This window comes from Heterodontus francisci, chromosome 14, assembly GCF_036365525.1.
Source record: "Heterodontus francisci isolate sHetFra1 chromosome 14, sHetFra1.hap1, whole genome shotgun sequence".
NCBI classification, from domain to species: Eukaryota; Metazoa; Chordata; class Chondrichthyes; order Heterodontiformes; family Heterodontidae; genus Heterodontus; species Heterodontus francisci.
In genome coordinates this window covers 68,260,559-68,276,815 of record NC_090384.1, presented here as the reverse complement: position 1 = coordinate 68,276,815, position 16,257 = coordinate 68,260,559, and the positions used below count along the sequence as shown (strand labels likewise).

At 41.2% G+C, this 16,257-nt stretch overlaps 1 protein-coding gene across 7 annotated transcripts in view; it reads right to left on the bottom strand.

The window, feature by feature from the left end:
• Nucleotides 1–16,257, bottom strand: part of ppp6r3 (protein phosphatase 6, regulatory subunit 3) — a 153,673-nt gene that overhangs the window by 79,958 nt on the left and 57,458 nt on the right. For all 7 annotated transcript variants that reach the window (XM_068046414.1, XM_068046415.1, XM_068046409.1 and 4 more), the window contains 7 exons: nucleotides 14,592–14,705; nucleotides 13,451–13,580; nucleotides 12,462–12,614; nucleotides 9,124–9,282; nucleotides 7,785–7,849; nucleotides 1,527–1,642; nucleotides 51–136 (listed from right to left, as the gene is read on the bottom strand). In XM_068046414.1, the coding sequence (XP_067902515.1) occupies nucleotides 51–136; nucleotides 1,527–1,642; nucleotides 7,785–7,849; nucleotides 9,124–9,282; nucleotides 12,462–12,614; nucleotides 13,451–13,580; nucleotides 14,592–14,705 (823 nt within the window). The remainder of the gene's footprint in view (nucleotides 1–50; nucleotides 137–1,526; nucleotides 1,643–7,784; nucleotides 7,850–9,123; nucleotides 9,283–12,461; nucleotides 12,615–13,450; nucleotides 13,581–14,591; nucleotides 14,706–16,257) is intronic.

Here is a 16,257-nt window from a genome sequence, read left to right as displayed (position 1 = left end):
ATATCCTCCTAAACATATTTCAATATCTGCATTTATTTTACAAAACCTACCAGATCTATTGTATTCTTCTTATTGGTTTCTGCCAATGAGCCTGTGATGAACGTCTCCCATCTTTCCCTGTCGTCCTCACAAAGATCTGAAATTGCAAATAGTATTGAAGGCATTGCTAAAAAAATTCCATTCTCTAGATTATTCATGAAGCACAAGATTTTAGAAATGAACAATCGTCCACTGCCACATGATCAGTTCTACTAAAAACTTTTGTCTTCTGACTTATTTACATAAAGTTAAAAACATTCCCTTCAAATGGAAACAGCACAACTAAAATGTTAACATATGGGGCTGCATTTTAAGAGTCCACCGCCGAAGTTGGTGGCAGACGTAAAAAAAAAAGTGGCCCACCTGCACAGGCAGTGCGTTACGGAGCCACTGCGATGATGTGGAGAGGACGGGCGAACCGTCGTCATCAAGGGCACCCGGCACCAATGCGCAGGCACCATTTTAACAGGGCATACAGCCCTCAATGGAGATTTAAAAATTAAAGGGCCCAGTCACTTCAATTACCACACAACAGAATTAAATTACCTTTAAATGCATTTTACAGACATTCATGCCTCCCCCCGCCCCCCACAGAAATCCAATAACGAGAATGACTCCCCTTCACCCCCTCCACCCCATGATGCAACTTTGCCCTTTACCCCTTGCCATCACCTCCCCCCTGACCAATCCCCATCGTTGTTACCCCACTCCCCCCATCCCGGACAAAGAAATACTCCTCCGCCCCTCCCCGCAGGTGTCGCACCACGTTTCCCCGGACAGGGATTCGAAGGCGCGGCATTGTTGGCTGCCCGAATGCAGATCGATGAGGCGATTGAGGCAGCGACGGGGCCCTCATGAGATCGGGTATGTAAATAGTTTACATACTGAAATGGGGGTCCCATCGCCCAGCAGCCCTTTGTACTGTTTACTACACTCTTGTACAGGATTTTTTTTTTGGTATTTTTGTCTGTATTCACTTCCATTTGAGAAGAATTTTTAAATGTAAATAAAGTTCATCAGTAGTTTAGCCAACACACTGACCTAGCACGATGCTATTTTGTATTCCAAATTGACGAGATACAGTGGGCATAAAGCTATTCACCAGCAAACTTAACTGGTATTTGTTAGTGCTGGTCTATACTAAGCAATGAAGCAGAGACTAAAAAGCCACAGCTTTCAGTTCATAATTCAGTCTACTTAAGGAATCTGCTGTCAAATTGTTTATGGGGGGGAAAAGGGCAAGGGAAAAAGCAGACCAATCCATAACAATCTCTATTCACCATGGAGTTAAATACAGTTTGATTTTTCTCTCCACCCTTCTCAAAATGAATAGTCAGGGAATTTAAATTGGGCTGCAAGAGTTCAATTCATTGCAGTATTCCAAGATGTCCAATTAAAAATGAGCTTCAAGAGAAATAGTATAGGATGAGCAGTAGCTGTACTGAAACACGTGTTATCAACAGAAACAAATAAGTAAAATATTGTACCTTTCAGCAGCTGATTCATTAGTACACTGTTTGGCCCCTTCTCAGTATTGTGTACAATAGCATTGGCTATCCGTGTTAAGTGACCCATGTAGCCTCTCCGCCTTCCACCTGATAATCTGAAAAACAACCCAAATTCATTCACTAGACAAGGCTCTTCCATTTATTCTGAACCAAGTTAGCCCAAGTAAGGGAGAGCAGGAGGGGGAAGATTATGTTTAAAGAGAATGTTTTAAGCAAAAGTAAGGTTGCCAAATGTTATGAAAGATGTCACGTGAATTTTAAGAATCGTCAGGGGACAATCTTCCAAGTGCATTCTGATTCAATAATCAGTGGCAGGGAATAATAGGCACTACAGATTTTATTAATGCTCTCTGCTTAAAAAGATCAGAGCTCGATTAAAAATATACACCATTACTAACTGTGATTGAAGGTTGGTCTCTTTTTGGTGCTAGGATTTGTATTTGAGATTTGGATCTGAGATTTCAGTTTAAGTGGCACAAGGATAAAGGGAAAAAGACTGCAACAACTTATATTTATATAGTGCCTTTAACATAATAAAACTTCCCAGATCCTTCACAGGAGCATTATGAAACAAAGTATGACACCGAGCCACAAAAGGAGATATTATGTCAGATGACCAAAAGCTTGGTCAAAGAGGTAGGCTTTGATGAGTGTCTTAAAGGAGCAAAGTGAGGTGGAGAGGCATAGGGAGGATATTCCACAGATTGAGGCCCAGGTAACTGAAGGCGTGGCCACCAATGGTAGAGCAATTAAAATCAGGGATGCACAAAAGACCAAAATTAGAGAAACGCAGATATTTTGGATGGTTGTGAGGCTGGAGATTTCAGAGACAAGCAGGGGTGAGGCCATGGAGGGATTTGAAAACAAGCATGAGAATTTTAAAATTAAGATGTTGCTTGATCGGGTGCCAATGTAGGTCAGTGAGCACAGGTATGATAGGGGAATGGGACAACAGAGTTAAGACATGGGCAGCAGAGTTCTGGATGACTTCAAGTTTAAGGAGAGTAGAATGTGGGAGACCAGCCAGGAGAGTACTAGAAGTCAAGTCTACAGGTAACGAAGGCATGAATGAGGCTTTCAGCAGCAGATGAGCTGAGACAAGGGCAAAGTTGGATGATGTTACGGAGGTGGAAACAGGCAGTCTTAGTGATGGCACGAATGAGAGGTTGGAAACTTAGAGGTCACCAGGGTTGCAACCAGACTGGCTTAATCTGACTGTTGCCAGGGAGAGGGATGGAGTCAGTAACCAGGGGAGAGTGTTTGAAGCAGGACCAAAAACAATGGCTTCAGTCTTCCCAATACTTAATTGGAAGAAATTTCTGCTCATCCAGTACTGGATATCGGATAAGCAGTCTGATAATTTAGCAAAGGTGGAGGAGTCAAGAGAGATGGTGGTGAAGTGGAGCTGAGTGTCATCAGCATACATGTGAAAACTAACACTGTGCTTTCAGATGATGTCGCTGAGGGGCAGCATGTAGATGAGAAATAGGAGGGGCCAAGGATAGACCCTTGGAGGACACCAAAGGTAAAGGTGCAAGAGCAGGAAGAGAAGCCTTTGCAAGTAGCTGTCTGGCTACAATTAGATAGATAAGAGTGGAACCTGGTGACAGCAGTCCCACCCAGCTGGACAACAGCGGAGAGGCATTGGAGGAAATGGTGTAGTCAACCATGTCAATTGTCGCAGACAGCTCATAAAGGATGAAGAGGGAAAGTTTTGCCACAGTCATATAGGATGTCATTTGTGACTTTTCAAGAGCTGTTTCAGTACTGTGGCAAGGACTGAAACCTGATTGGAGGGATTCAAACATGGAGTTTTAGGAAAGATGGGAACAGATTTGGGAAGCGACAACATGGCGACAATGATATTGTTACTCTAACTGCATAGCGCAGCATTTCAGGTCATTGACAGACAACTTTACCCTTTTGCTTTTGTTGTAGCAAAAGATGATATGAAAACAGTAATCTAAAGTAAAGCAGTTAAACAGTTTAAATATTTAGTCAACAGTTAACTATTCAACAGTGAATCTGCTCGTCACTGGGCCTGGGTAAACTGTCAACTGTCTAGAAAATATTCAGATTTTTTTTTTAAAAACAAGATTCAAAGATACAAATGAACATTATCCTAGCTCACCAATCCAGAGAAAAATGCAAGACCCTCCAACCCTCAATCGTATCATGCTGCTTTTCAAATGATTCTAAGGTTTTTGTCATTACTACCATACCCAGAGATCCATCCTTATTTTGTGTGAGGGACTTCTTGACACCAGTCCAAAATCTGCCCTTTACCAGTTTGAACCTGTGCCCTTAGCACCACTATTTTGGTTTAAATCAAAAGTGTTCCAGATTTAACTTTTCTACACCATTTACTATCTTGTGCACCATGATTCTCTTTTAATCATCTTTCAAGGCTGAAGAACCAGAGTTTTTCCAGCCTTTCCACACAACAGTTCAGTGATCAGGCTAGTGTTTCTATATCGGACTATTTTGAGGTCTTGAATATCTGTGACCAAAACTGAACTTATGCAATTATATTGCACAGAATGTTGAAAAGTCTACTGCCTTAATCAGCCACATAAATATTATACAGCAATGACCCTATTGGAGTGGTATTTATTTCCAGTAATATCTAGTGCAACTTCAGTTCATATATTTAGATTTATTCCACCTAAATTTAGCTGCAGCAGAAATTGGGACAAGACCAGAAAGTACCCGGGTAACTATTTGAATATATTGAACAACATTAATATTTTTCAACATTTAGCAGATTTGTACTGAAGTACAACTACTTTTGGAGGATTTGTAAGTCACACTGTACAAATGTGTCTGAAACCTGGCAATAAACCATTTAAACAAACCAGTCATGAGAAATAGACAGAACAGTCCACTAAATAAACAGCCTACAACTTCAGAGTTATTTGGACTGTAAAAATTGCACCAACTACAACTATTAGTCAGAAATGTGAACTGGAAAGGTTGTATACCGTCTTTTTCAGTTCTGCAACTCAATCAGCCTTATCTGTATTCATGGCTGTAATTTTGACTTCTTAAATCTCTAAAAGATCAGGACAACTTGTAAAAAGTAACAGGAAACTGGTAGCAACAGTTGAAAGCCAAGTGAAAAACAGAACCAGCAATTCAACCTAGATTTTACATCTGAATGTAACCAGAGTGAGCAACAAAAATAGCTCAAATCCACAAGACAACACACAGCTCATAATTTTAGAAATGTTGTAATATATACACAAAATATATTAACCCAAATTGCTGCAGGCATCAAAAGCAGTCACAGAAGCAAACATCTATATGAATCTATAGAAGCAAAAGGTACTAACAGACATACAATCCACAGCCAATGGTATGCCAGCTTCTAGAGTGAAAATACACTAAAATTTGCTAAGATGGAAAATATAATTAGAGCCTTACTTATTGTACAACTTCTTGCTAATGTAAAAGCAAGAGCCATAGCACCAAACCCTGTAGCTACTCAAAACCAGAAAATTATATGGCTGCATTCCTAACTTGGAAATTTAACGCACTTTTAAGAGCTTCATATTATTGTCAGGCTGCACCTGGAACAGTCATGAGATTTTCCCCCCTTCCCCATTTAATGCTAGCTAGAACTTTAGATGAATTTTGAAGTTGAGACATTTAAACTTGGACTACTAAAAAAAGATACTGTTACTTTATTATGAGAAGCAACTAGTTGGTTGCATGGCTGCCTATTTAGATCAATATGTAAAACAGACAATTTACTTTGCATGTTCTTGTTTTATCAAGAATTTGAACTGTGGAGGCCAATATAGATCATGCCAAGTTATATGCATATGTTGGCAGCATTAAAAAGCCAAAGTTTAAATAGATTATTTTGAACACATTTTTTGTACTCCCAGGTGAAGGATGTCAGTGCTGGAGAATAGTGTATTCTGGCAGCCAGCACTAGCACTCCCATATGAGAATATGCAATCAAGATGCAGAGTAAATCTCCTAATATGCCCCAACAACATGCCTTTACCCCATCCTGAGAAGTGTACCCTTTACACATACACAGGTACTTTTCATATCAATTACCCCAATGGCCCCAACAAGAGGGCTACTTTGCGCAATTGACCTTGACCTGGGGTCAAGATTTTCCAGCCTCATTTTACATAGAATTCTTAAAGCAAAAAAGAAATCTTCACTTCTTCATTTGGGGTTGGATTCAAACCCAAGTCCCAAAAAGGAGCAAGTCATCACAAATCCCAAGTTCCTCTCCCATTGCCCCACCCCCAAAATAACTACTTATTAGCTCAACATACACTTGAGACTTTTACGGCCAGATTTTCAAAGGCCGCTGGGGATGAGAACGTCTGCGAGTGCAATCGGAATATTGCATTCTTGGAGGTTGGCTCTGGGTCCCACTGCCTGCAGAACAAGTTGGGCGAATGCTTTCAATTAAGTGCCTGCTGACCTCATTAACAGGCTGGCCAGTAACAGTGCACAATTTTTAATGGCTAGGAACAGGGAAGGCACCATGTGGGGAACACGACAGGGCTGTGAAGATGTTAACAGTATGGAGGGCCATGAGGGCTGATTGAAACAGCAGAGGCAGCAAATAAAACTCAGCTGCTTCAGATGTGCCTCAGTTCAGCTATTGCTGCAGCTGGAAGAGTTGCATTTTTCATTGAAGTTCGGCAGAAAACCGGAGAGGGAAGGGAGACCCCTGGCATCACTGCGACAGCCTGGTGAACATAGAAAATCCATCTGAGGGAGTTCGGATGGAACAGGCTACTCTGACGTTGGACAGAGCAGCCAGGATAAGCTACGGCAGATGTAACCTCTTGGACAGCAGCAGGCAATATGAGCACAGTGGGGGGCTGCAAAGGGAGAAAGACATTGGGTGCACAGCTCAAGAATCAGTTACTTGCAACGGACAGAGCACCAGTGCGGTTTGACGCTGTGCCTATCCAGGCAGATGATCTCCATCCTGCGTGCTCTGATCCACAATGACCTGAGGCCTCGTGGCACCAGTGATAGTCCCCACCTACTGCCAAGGTCTTTGTCAACCTGAATTTCTATGCAGCCGGGTCGTTCCATGGAACAGCTGTGGACCTGGGTGGCATCTCAGTGCGTAGCTCAGCAGGTCACAGATGCCATTTTCAAGAGGACAGAGGACTACACCCACTTTGGCACAGATGGGCTGCATAGGCACAGACAGAATTGGGTTCAGCTTGCATCGCTGGATTCCCCCAGGTGCAGGATATCATTGCTTGCACCCATGTGGCCATCAAGGTACCCAGTGACTGGCCAATGAGATCCAACAACAGGAAGGGCTTCAATTCCCTCAACGTCCAACTGACCCAAAATCGCAAGAAGAGTTTCCTCTGTGTGTGCACTTGCTTTCCTGGCAGCTACCATGATTCCTTGATCCTCCACCAGTCCAGGATGTCTCAGTACTTCACTCCATCGCCCAAAGTGCATGGATGGATCCAAGAGAACAAGGGAAACCCCTTGAAAAGATGGCTACTGACCCCTCTACAGGAGCCCCAGACAGAGGCAAAGGAAAAATAACCAATGCCACCTGCTTAGCAGGCCAACGGGTTTCTGAAGCTGCGATTCTGGTGCCTGGATCAGTCAGGTCGCACCCTCCAATAGTCTCCTACAAGGGTTTCGTCAATGTGGTGGTCTGCTGCAATCTCCATAACATGGCCCTCCAGTGAGTTGTAGAGGACAGCGAGGCCCTGGATGGAGACAGCTCATTGGGGGAGGAGCAGGAAGTAAGAGAGGAGGAGGGAGAGGGGGCAAAGAGGTACAACACTGAACAGAGAGGACCTCCCTCCCCTCCCTCATGGCCTCCAGTATTCAATCCAGGAGGGCACTGAAGAAGCGATGATGATGCCCTGCCCCTAGTGCCAGCCCTCCAGTTCCCATGACATCTCGCTTCCCTCTGGTGCTGTGTAAGGCAGATCTCGCCCTCAGGACAACCAGCAGCCTCAATGATGGCTGCTGTGGAATTCTACATGAGCCCCACACTTGATCTGACCCGCCTCCATTTTCAATCCCATTGGTTCTAAGAGGACACGAAACTGTCTCCATACCAATTAAGGGCTTACTTATGTGAAAATTGCAATTTGAATCAGCTTCCCAGGGGAGGCAGGTTTCTGAACCAACACCAGACCCAGTTGCTGCTTCCCACCTCCATAATGAAAATCCAGCCCTAAAGAGTTTTATAAACTTAGAACAAACCAATTGTTTACTTACTGTTCTTTTTCATTATTTTCCCACGCATCGAGTATTCTCTGAATTAATCGGCACTTCGTAAACAGCTGGATAATGAAAAACTGAGTTACTATATATTCAGTGATTAAAACAAATTTTTTTTCATGGGTTTATTGACTTTTGGGACAATGGATCAGTTATGCTATTTCAGAATCAGCTGTTTTGAGGCACCAGATACTTTGAAAAGGTGAAAGGCCTGTTGAAAACAGCTTATAAGCAAACAACCAAGTCAAAAATAAAACTTTCAACTGCAACAGTTTTAATACAAATTTCTGTTTTTTTAAAAAATGTTGACAAGAAACTTTTTATGAAGATCCCATTTTTCAACTGGTCTAAAACACATCTTTACTACTAAAATGGCCGAGTCTGCCAACATCTTAGACACTCCAACCTTCCCGTTCTAAAAGGCAACTTCTAGTTGTAATTCAGAATCCCTTAGGTTATATTGCCCATAAACAAAAATAATCTAAAAAGGATGTAAATCACAAAGGACAAAACTCCCTCTCCCACAATAAAACTAGATTTTTTTTCCAAAAGCTGGAGCCATAATTCAGACAATTCTACAAAGCAGACTTTTAAAAACATTACAAAATCACCCACAGCACTGCTCTTAGGATGAGGGACAAAGATCCATGAGCAACTGGGAATGGGCAGGACAATCTGAGAACAGTTAAGAGCACAGGGAACAACACAAGGGTAGTGGTCCGTCACAGGAGGCCTGAGTAGCAAACAGTTGGGCAATAAAGGGTAGGAGCAGCAAACTGTCCTGGTTACCAAGAATTGCATATATGGTGGTGATGGAGTCAACATACATACTGGCAGGTAAATTAGGACTTACCTCACTTGATAGGTTTGTTGGGCTTTAAAAAGGAAAATTGCATGAGCTGAAAGGAAGCTGAAATTTTCTTAATACATGATTGGTTCTATCTTCTATTGTGAAAACCAAACATTGATGAAATTAAAAAGGGAGACTGCATTTTATTCCTGGATTGGTACCTGATTGCTTGTTTTACAATGGGAAATAGTGAACCAGAGAGTAAGCTTCTACATGGAACTTCAGTCAGGTTTTTTTTTTCCACAGTAGTAACAATGAACCACAGTAGGCACAAACACAAACCTACAATGAACATTGCAGAAAGCTTGCTTAAGATACCTCAAACACAACACACAATTTTTAAGTACAACAGTAACAAATGGTTTTTACTGGAATCAATACTGAGTCAGAAGCACATACCAGCATGTCTGACAGCACACTGACTAACATTCACGATTCAAGATTAACTTAACGCAATGCCCAATAACACAAGGTAAAGGCTCTTACATGTTTTATTAATATATTTTCTCTGGCAGTATTGGAATTATCCTCTATGTTGTTTTCTGTGCTGGTATCATGGGGTGGAGGACTTCCTAAGATTGTTGCAATGCAAATTTCTACTTGTACATGAAGAAAATTATTCCAAATGTATCTGAAGTACATATCCTTTGTTCAAAAAAAAAGCAGCAATTAGATTTCTAGTTTCAGTGCACAACTAAAATTCATTTTAGTAAAGAATCAGCTTTACGTTCTTAAAATATTCCAGCAAAATAAGTGACAGATAGCTGTACAGAAAATTACTTAGATAAGCAAATCATAGAATCATACAGCAAAGAAGGAGGCTACTTGCCCATTAATACCCATTTTGAAATAGCAGGAAAGTGGGGCTGATTAGACAGCTCTTTCTCTATATTCCAGCAATTTTGTCCTTTCAAATACATATCCAATTTCCTTTCTAAGTTAATAATCAGATTCCACCATCCTCTCAGGCAGCGCCTTGTAGGCCATAACAACTGGGTGGTTAAAAAAATTCTCATCCCTTTCCTCGCCCTTCCTTTTTTAGCCAATAACTTTCAATCTGCATCCTTTGGTTATCGACCCTCCTGCCAGTGGAAACAGTTTCTCCATCCATATAACATAGAAAATAGGAGTAGGCCATACGGCCCCTCAAGCCTGCTCTGCCATTCAATATCATGGCTAATCTGATCTTGGCCTCAACTCCACTTTCCTGCCGCTCCCCATAATGTGAGCTGTGAGGAGGATGCAAAGAGGCTTCAAGGGGATTTAGACAGGCTAAGTGAGTGGGCAAGAACCTGGCAGATGAAATATGACATGGAAAGCTGCAAAGTTATCCATTTTGGTAGGAAAAACAGAAAGAGAGAGTATTTCTTAAATTGTGAGGGATTGGTAAGTGTTGATGTTCAAAGGGACCTGGATGTCCTTGTTCGTACGTCACTGAAAGCTAACATGCACGTGTAGCAAGCAATTAGGAAAACAAATGGTACGTTGGCTTAATTACAAGAGGATTTGAGTATAGGAGTAAAAAAGTGCAATTATATAGAGCCTTGGCGAGACTGCACCTGGAATATAGTGTACAGTTTTGGTCTCCTTACCCAAGGAAGGATATACTTGCCAGAGGGAATGCAACAAAGGTTCACCAGTCTGATCCCTGGGATAACGGGATTGTCCTATGAGGAGAGATGGAGGACACTGGCCCTATATTCTCTAGAGTTTAGAAGAATGAGAGGTGATCGCATTGAAGCATACAAAATTCTTACAGGGCTGGACAGGGTAGAAGCATGAAGGATGTTCCCCCTGGCTGGGGGTGGGGAGGGAATCTAGAACCAGGGGACACCGTATCAGAATAAGGGGTAGGCCATTTAGGACTGAGATGAGGAGGAATTTCTTCACTCAGAAGGTAGTGAATCTTTGGAATTCTCTACCGAAGAGGGCAGCAGAGGCTGAGTCATTGAGTATATTCAAGATAGAGATTGCTAAGATTTCTAGGTATTAAATATAACAAGGGATATGGGGATAGTGCAGGGAAAATGGTGTTGGTAAAAGATCAGCCATTATCTAGCAGGCTTGAGGGGCCCAATGGCCTTTCTCCTGCTCCTACACCCCCTCCCACCACCACCACCCCCCCACCCCCAGTTCAAGAATCTGTCTATCTAAGCCTTGAATATATTCAATGACCCAGCTTCCACAGCTCTCCCTGGGCACAGAATTCCAAAGATTCACAACCTTCTGAAAAGAAACTCATCTTCATCTCAATCTTAAATGGGCAGCCACTTATTCTGAATCTGTGTCCCTACATCCAGATTCCCCCACGAAAGGAAATATCCCCTCAGAATCTTAAACGTTTCAATAAGATCACCCATCATTCTTCTAAACTCCAATGAGTATAGGCCCAACCTTTCCTCATAAGATAACCCCTTCATCCCAGGAATCAACTGAGTGAAACTTCTCTGTATTGCCTCCAATCAAAACGGTTTGGTTGACATCTTTCCATCTAAGAAAGATAGTGGACACGCAGTAAACAATCCATTTAGGTGGGGTGTCTTCTCTTGGTGCACCTTTGCTGATGGCTGTGAAGGCCAATCCTTTACAGGCAGGTTCTGCCACAAGTGCTGCACGTGAACCTGCTAAGTGATGCTGCGAGTTGTTGTTTTTGATGTTGGCACCTGTTACCAAGCTGCTGTCGCAACTGGTCATTGTGGCAGTGCACAACAGTCCACAGGACGTGTCGCAATTTCCCTCTTTCGCCAGCTCATGACTCTTAGGTGTGATAATCGACAGTTCGGGCCTCCATGTTATGCTTGTATGCATCCTTGAAGCAGAGCTTTGGGCACCCCACTGGTCCAAATATATCCCTTCTTAAATGAGGCCAAAACTGGACACAGTACTCTAGGTGTGGTCTCACCAACACCCTGTAGAGTTGCAGCAAGACTTCTCTACTTTAATACTTCATCCCCCTTACCATAAAGGCCAACATTCCATTAGCTTCCTAATTGCTTGCTGTACATGCATGCTAACTTTGTGTGTTTCATGTACAAAGACAGCCAGATCCCTCTGTACCGCAGCAATCTGTAGTTGCGCTCTATTTAAATATTTTGCTTTTCTATTCTTCCTACCAAAGAGGATAACCTCAATTTTTTCTCACATTATACTTCTTTTGCCAGATTTTTGCCCACTCACATTATCTATCTATATCCCTCTGCAGACTGTGTCCCCCTAAATTTGCTTTCACACCTATCTTTGTACTGTCAGCAAATTTGGCTATAATACACTAGATCCCTTCATCTAAATCATTAACATAGATTGTAAATAGCAGAGGCCCTAGCACAGATCCCTGTAGGACTGCACTAATTACAGTTTGCCAACATTAAAACCACCCCTTTATCCTAACTGCTTTCTGTTAGTTAGCCAATCCTCTATACATGCTAATATGTTACCCCCAAACCATGAGCTCTTATCTTGTGCAGTAACTTGTATGTGGCAGCTTATCGAAACCCCTCAGAATTTTCAACACCTCTTTTAAATTCCCCCTTAACTTACTCTGCTGAGAGAACAATCTCAGTTTCGCTAGTCTCTACACTAGAAGTCCCTCACCCCTGGTACAATTCTAGTAATTCTCCTCTGCACCTTTTCCAAGGCTTTGACATCCTTATTCTCCTCTGCACCCTATCCAAATGTGGCTTCCTAACTCCGGTCAGGTCTACAAGGTTACCTCCATAGATTGCTACAAAAAAAAAATGGTTAATATAATCTGTTCCCATTGTTCACACTACTAAATGAGTGTCCATAAATGGAACATAAACCACCAGCACTGGGTGAATCCTCACCAATAACACATCCATGGTGTTAAGTTCAACGAACTCTGCATTAATGCTGTGTGTGTTTGTTTGCAGAAGGCTGGCTACAAGTCTGACCACGTTCAGGCGCGTGTTGCCCACTGGTGTGTCTAATACTCCCCAAGTAGTTTTCATTGCACTTTTCTACAAATAAAGGGACACAGGGTGAAGACCAGATCATACAGATTATCAAATATCAAAATGGTCACATTTTTTATGCCAAGTTGTTAAATGAAATACAGCTGAACACCTTAAAAATGCCTTGCTGTCTTTACATGCATTGCTTGCTTCTAAGATTTTTCACCTTTCTCTAAATCTTCCTGATATGGTTATTCTATTGGCTGCATAGCTATCAATTCATTACTTCTAAAACTGTGTACGTAATTCGGTTTTAAACACTTTATAGTAATGTAATTCTGATTGATGGTTGTATTTTAGTAATAGAAAGCCCAAGTTAACCTTGAAGCAAGAATTGCAATTCTCTTTCCTTCTTTCCAGTTTTAAGATTATGCAAATTAAGTTTATTCAACATAACCCTAAGACAAAGGCTAAAAATCCAAACATAAAATCCTTATTTTCATGTTTGAGCTGTTGCTATTTTTTTTTTTAATATATACAGCTTTTGCATTCTGCAAGACATATCTAAAGGGAACTCGCAGTAGTGCTGCTGACCTTTAGTTCTTATAATTAAGCACGACTTTAGGCAAATATAATAAATGCACCAGTAGGATCTTTGAGGCACTAAATCTGCTTGCTAGTTCAACGTTACAGTAACCTTGACTCCTTTGCCAAGTTAATAGTGGGATGTGGAACCCAAATTACCAGGAAAATATGACAGTTCGAGTTCTTGCATAACAGGGAACAAAAACTTTTTAATTAAATAGTTTGGTCACAATTAGCCAGTTTTAAATCTAGCGATTAAAGACCTTAAAGTAAATTAACATTCATCAAAGTATTGAAAGCTTTTAAATTCATTTTACCTTAGGAGGCTCCAGTAGTATCTGATGGAAGTCTTTAAGTCTTTGTCTAATGGCTTGCAATGTGCTATTACTCACAGAAAAGGTTGCATGGTTCATACCAGTTGGACAGATCTCTAGCTGACCTTCAAAACTTGAAAAAGTGGAAATAGGTTTTGTATTATTGCTATGAAGATACAAAGGGAGAATGGGAAAAGATCACCTGATCAATCAAGCCTACCCCATCTAGACTTTGACTTGCAGATTCACCTACACCCCAATCCCTTCAGTTATTTCTTAAAAAGGATGAAAATAAGTGACCAATTTAAGAAAAAACTCCTCGGAATTCCATCTCTATCCCCTAAGACAATGAAGCAAACTTCAGACTACAGAAGCCTGACTATTACCATGCTACATATATTTAAGAACTTGAATGTTCTCCTCTCAGAAACTCAACTAGCTCCCCGTTGAATGACTGCAGTGAGTCCCACAGATACTGTATGTTTTGAGGATCTAATCTAGTAGGTGATGACAGTCTGAAAAGATCTCCTGGTTTCTAACCAATCTCTTTGCATACATACTGTATAATTATGACAGATTATTCTCCCATCCTTATTCATTTTAAGGAAGGCATCCAACCACAATCACAACTCCTCTCAAGTCTGTCTTTCTCCAATGAGAACAGCATCAACCCAGGAGAAATCGTGATAGATAAGAGCCTTCAAACTAGCTAATATTTTAAGTGTGCTCCTCTGGAGCTTCTCCAGGACCTCAATACCCCCCACTCTATATGGTGATCAAAACCAGATACAATACTCCAAATGTAGGTTTAGCACAGTGTTCGTATAGTCAAATAACAACCCAACCTCCCAGTACCTAAAACCTTAAATGCTTTTCCAATCTTTGTCACACTGCTTTTTGGCCTTCAATGATTTATTCACTAACCTCACAGCTCCCTTTTGATCCACAACCTTTAGCATGCATGCCCCAAGTTTACTTCTGCAATGCATACACATGCTTGGAGTTTTCTAAACCCAAATGAATCACACTACATTGATCCCAAAAACTGTGCCTTTGTACAACAAAATTAAAGTGCAATTATTACATCAGATATCAAATGTTATGTTACAGCTCTGAATTATGTGCAGAAATAACTTTGACTTACGCTGGTCTTCGAGTCTCCAGTAATGTCAACAATATTTGGATACAATTCACAATGGCTGATTCAGTCTTTTCCTTATCGAGAACATTTGCAAGCAAATATTCTAATGTTTCTTGCCTTGAAAAAACGATGGGTAGTTTTAAGATTAAAGCAGCTTCTATTTTCACCACCACTATTATTAACATAAACTGAGCACATATAAAGCCTACAATCAAACCCACTATGGAGATTTAAGCCAACTACTGAATTCTTTGTACCAGTCATATCATTCAAGTTACTTTGGAAGGTTGAATCTATCTCCCTTGGCCATCCAACTGTCTTGTATAGAACAAATCACTCCTTTCAGATAATGGAATTAAAATCTTAGTTGGCATTCAAATAAGGTTCCAGCTACTGATGTAGGGGAATGGTGTATGAATACTGTCCAAAATCCACTAACAGCAATTTATGCTGCCCAACTATGTTTGCTCATTCAGAATTGTAATATCAATTCGCTAATATAAATGAAGAATGCTTTTCCAGATGCAGTAGTGGGGTATGGCACCTTTAAACATGTGTTCCATGTATATCCTTACTTATGCCTCGTTAGGGTAGTACCTACAAAGAATAAAACAAGACCCCAATATAATTTTGCTCCCAAAAGCAAACTAGTTCTATTAATTATATCCTCTGAAATAAATGACTAAATTGTGTATGTTTGGATTGAATTCATAATTATGTGCATATATGGAAAGGATAAACCAATGATCTTGATTATTTATTCATTTAACTATGTAGTTGATTTTACTTCTTACCTTTCCAAGATACATTTATAGAACAAGATGGGAGGGAAGATGTTCTAGGATAGTTAGGTTGCAGGTATTGTACACAGCCCTTCAAATACCCAGTAGAACTGTGTGCTTGGGTGGTGTTGGAAGAATGATGCTGAGATCATTAGATTTTGCAGGTCAGTTGTGCAGAATGGCAGAAGTGGATTGGCAATGGGGAATACAAAGGTTTTAGAGGGTGTGCATGTAAAGCTAGGGGTTGCTGCAGTGATGGGAAGTGCTACAAGCACTGATTGTTGGGTAGCATTAGGAAAAGTGAAAGATGCGTCTTCGTATATGGGAGGACTGGGAACAAGGTTCCAAGGTAGAACTACCGAGAGCAGAAAGGGCTATCTACTTATTAGTACTGATTGGGAAGGCAGTCATGACATTTAGGAGGATTGAGATGGCAGTGAAAGCAGCGATAGTGAAAAGCTGGTATTGGTAATGGTGATTATGAAACGATCAGATTGTCATAAAAAACCCACCTGGTGCACGAATGTCCTTTAGCAAAGGAAAAGTACTGTCCTTACCCAGTCTGGCTTTTATGTGACTCTAGGCACGCAGCAATATGGTTGAGTTTTGACTGCCCTCTGAAATGGCCTATCAAGCCACTGATTTGTCCAAACTGCTACGGAAAAGTCTAAGAATAAAACTGGACGGATTACTGCGTTTCGGCAGAGGCATTGGATTTGCATATGGTAAAGTCATACCCAGCCCAGTTGTCACTGCAGTCTTCATCATTAACTTCTGCGGGAGATCTGTCCCAAACTCAGCAAGCTAGTCATACTCAGATGATACCTTTCAGCCAATGTCCCAGAGTCCACTATCACTATCCCCAAGTATCTTCTATCTCACAAGAG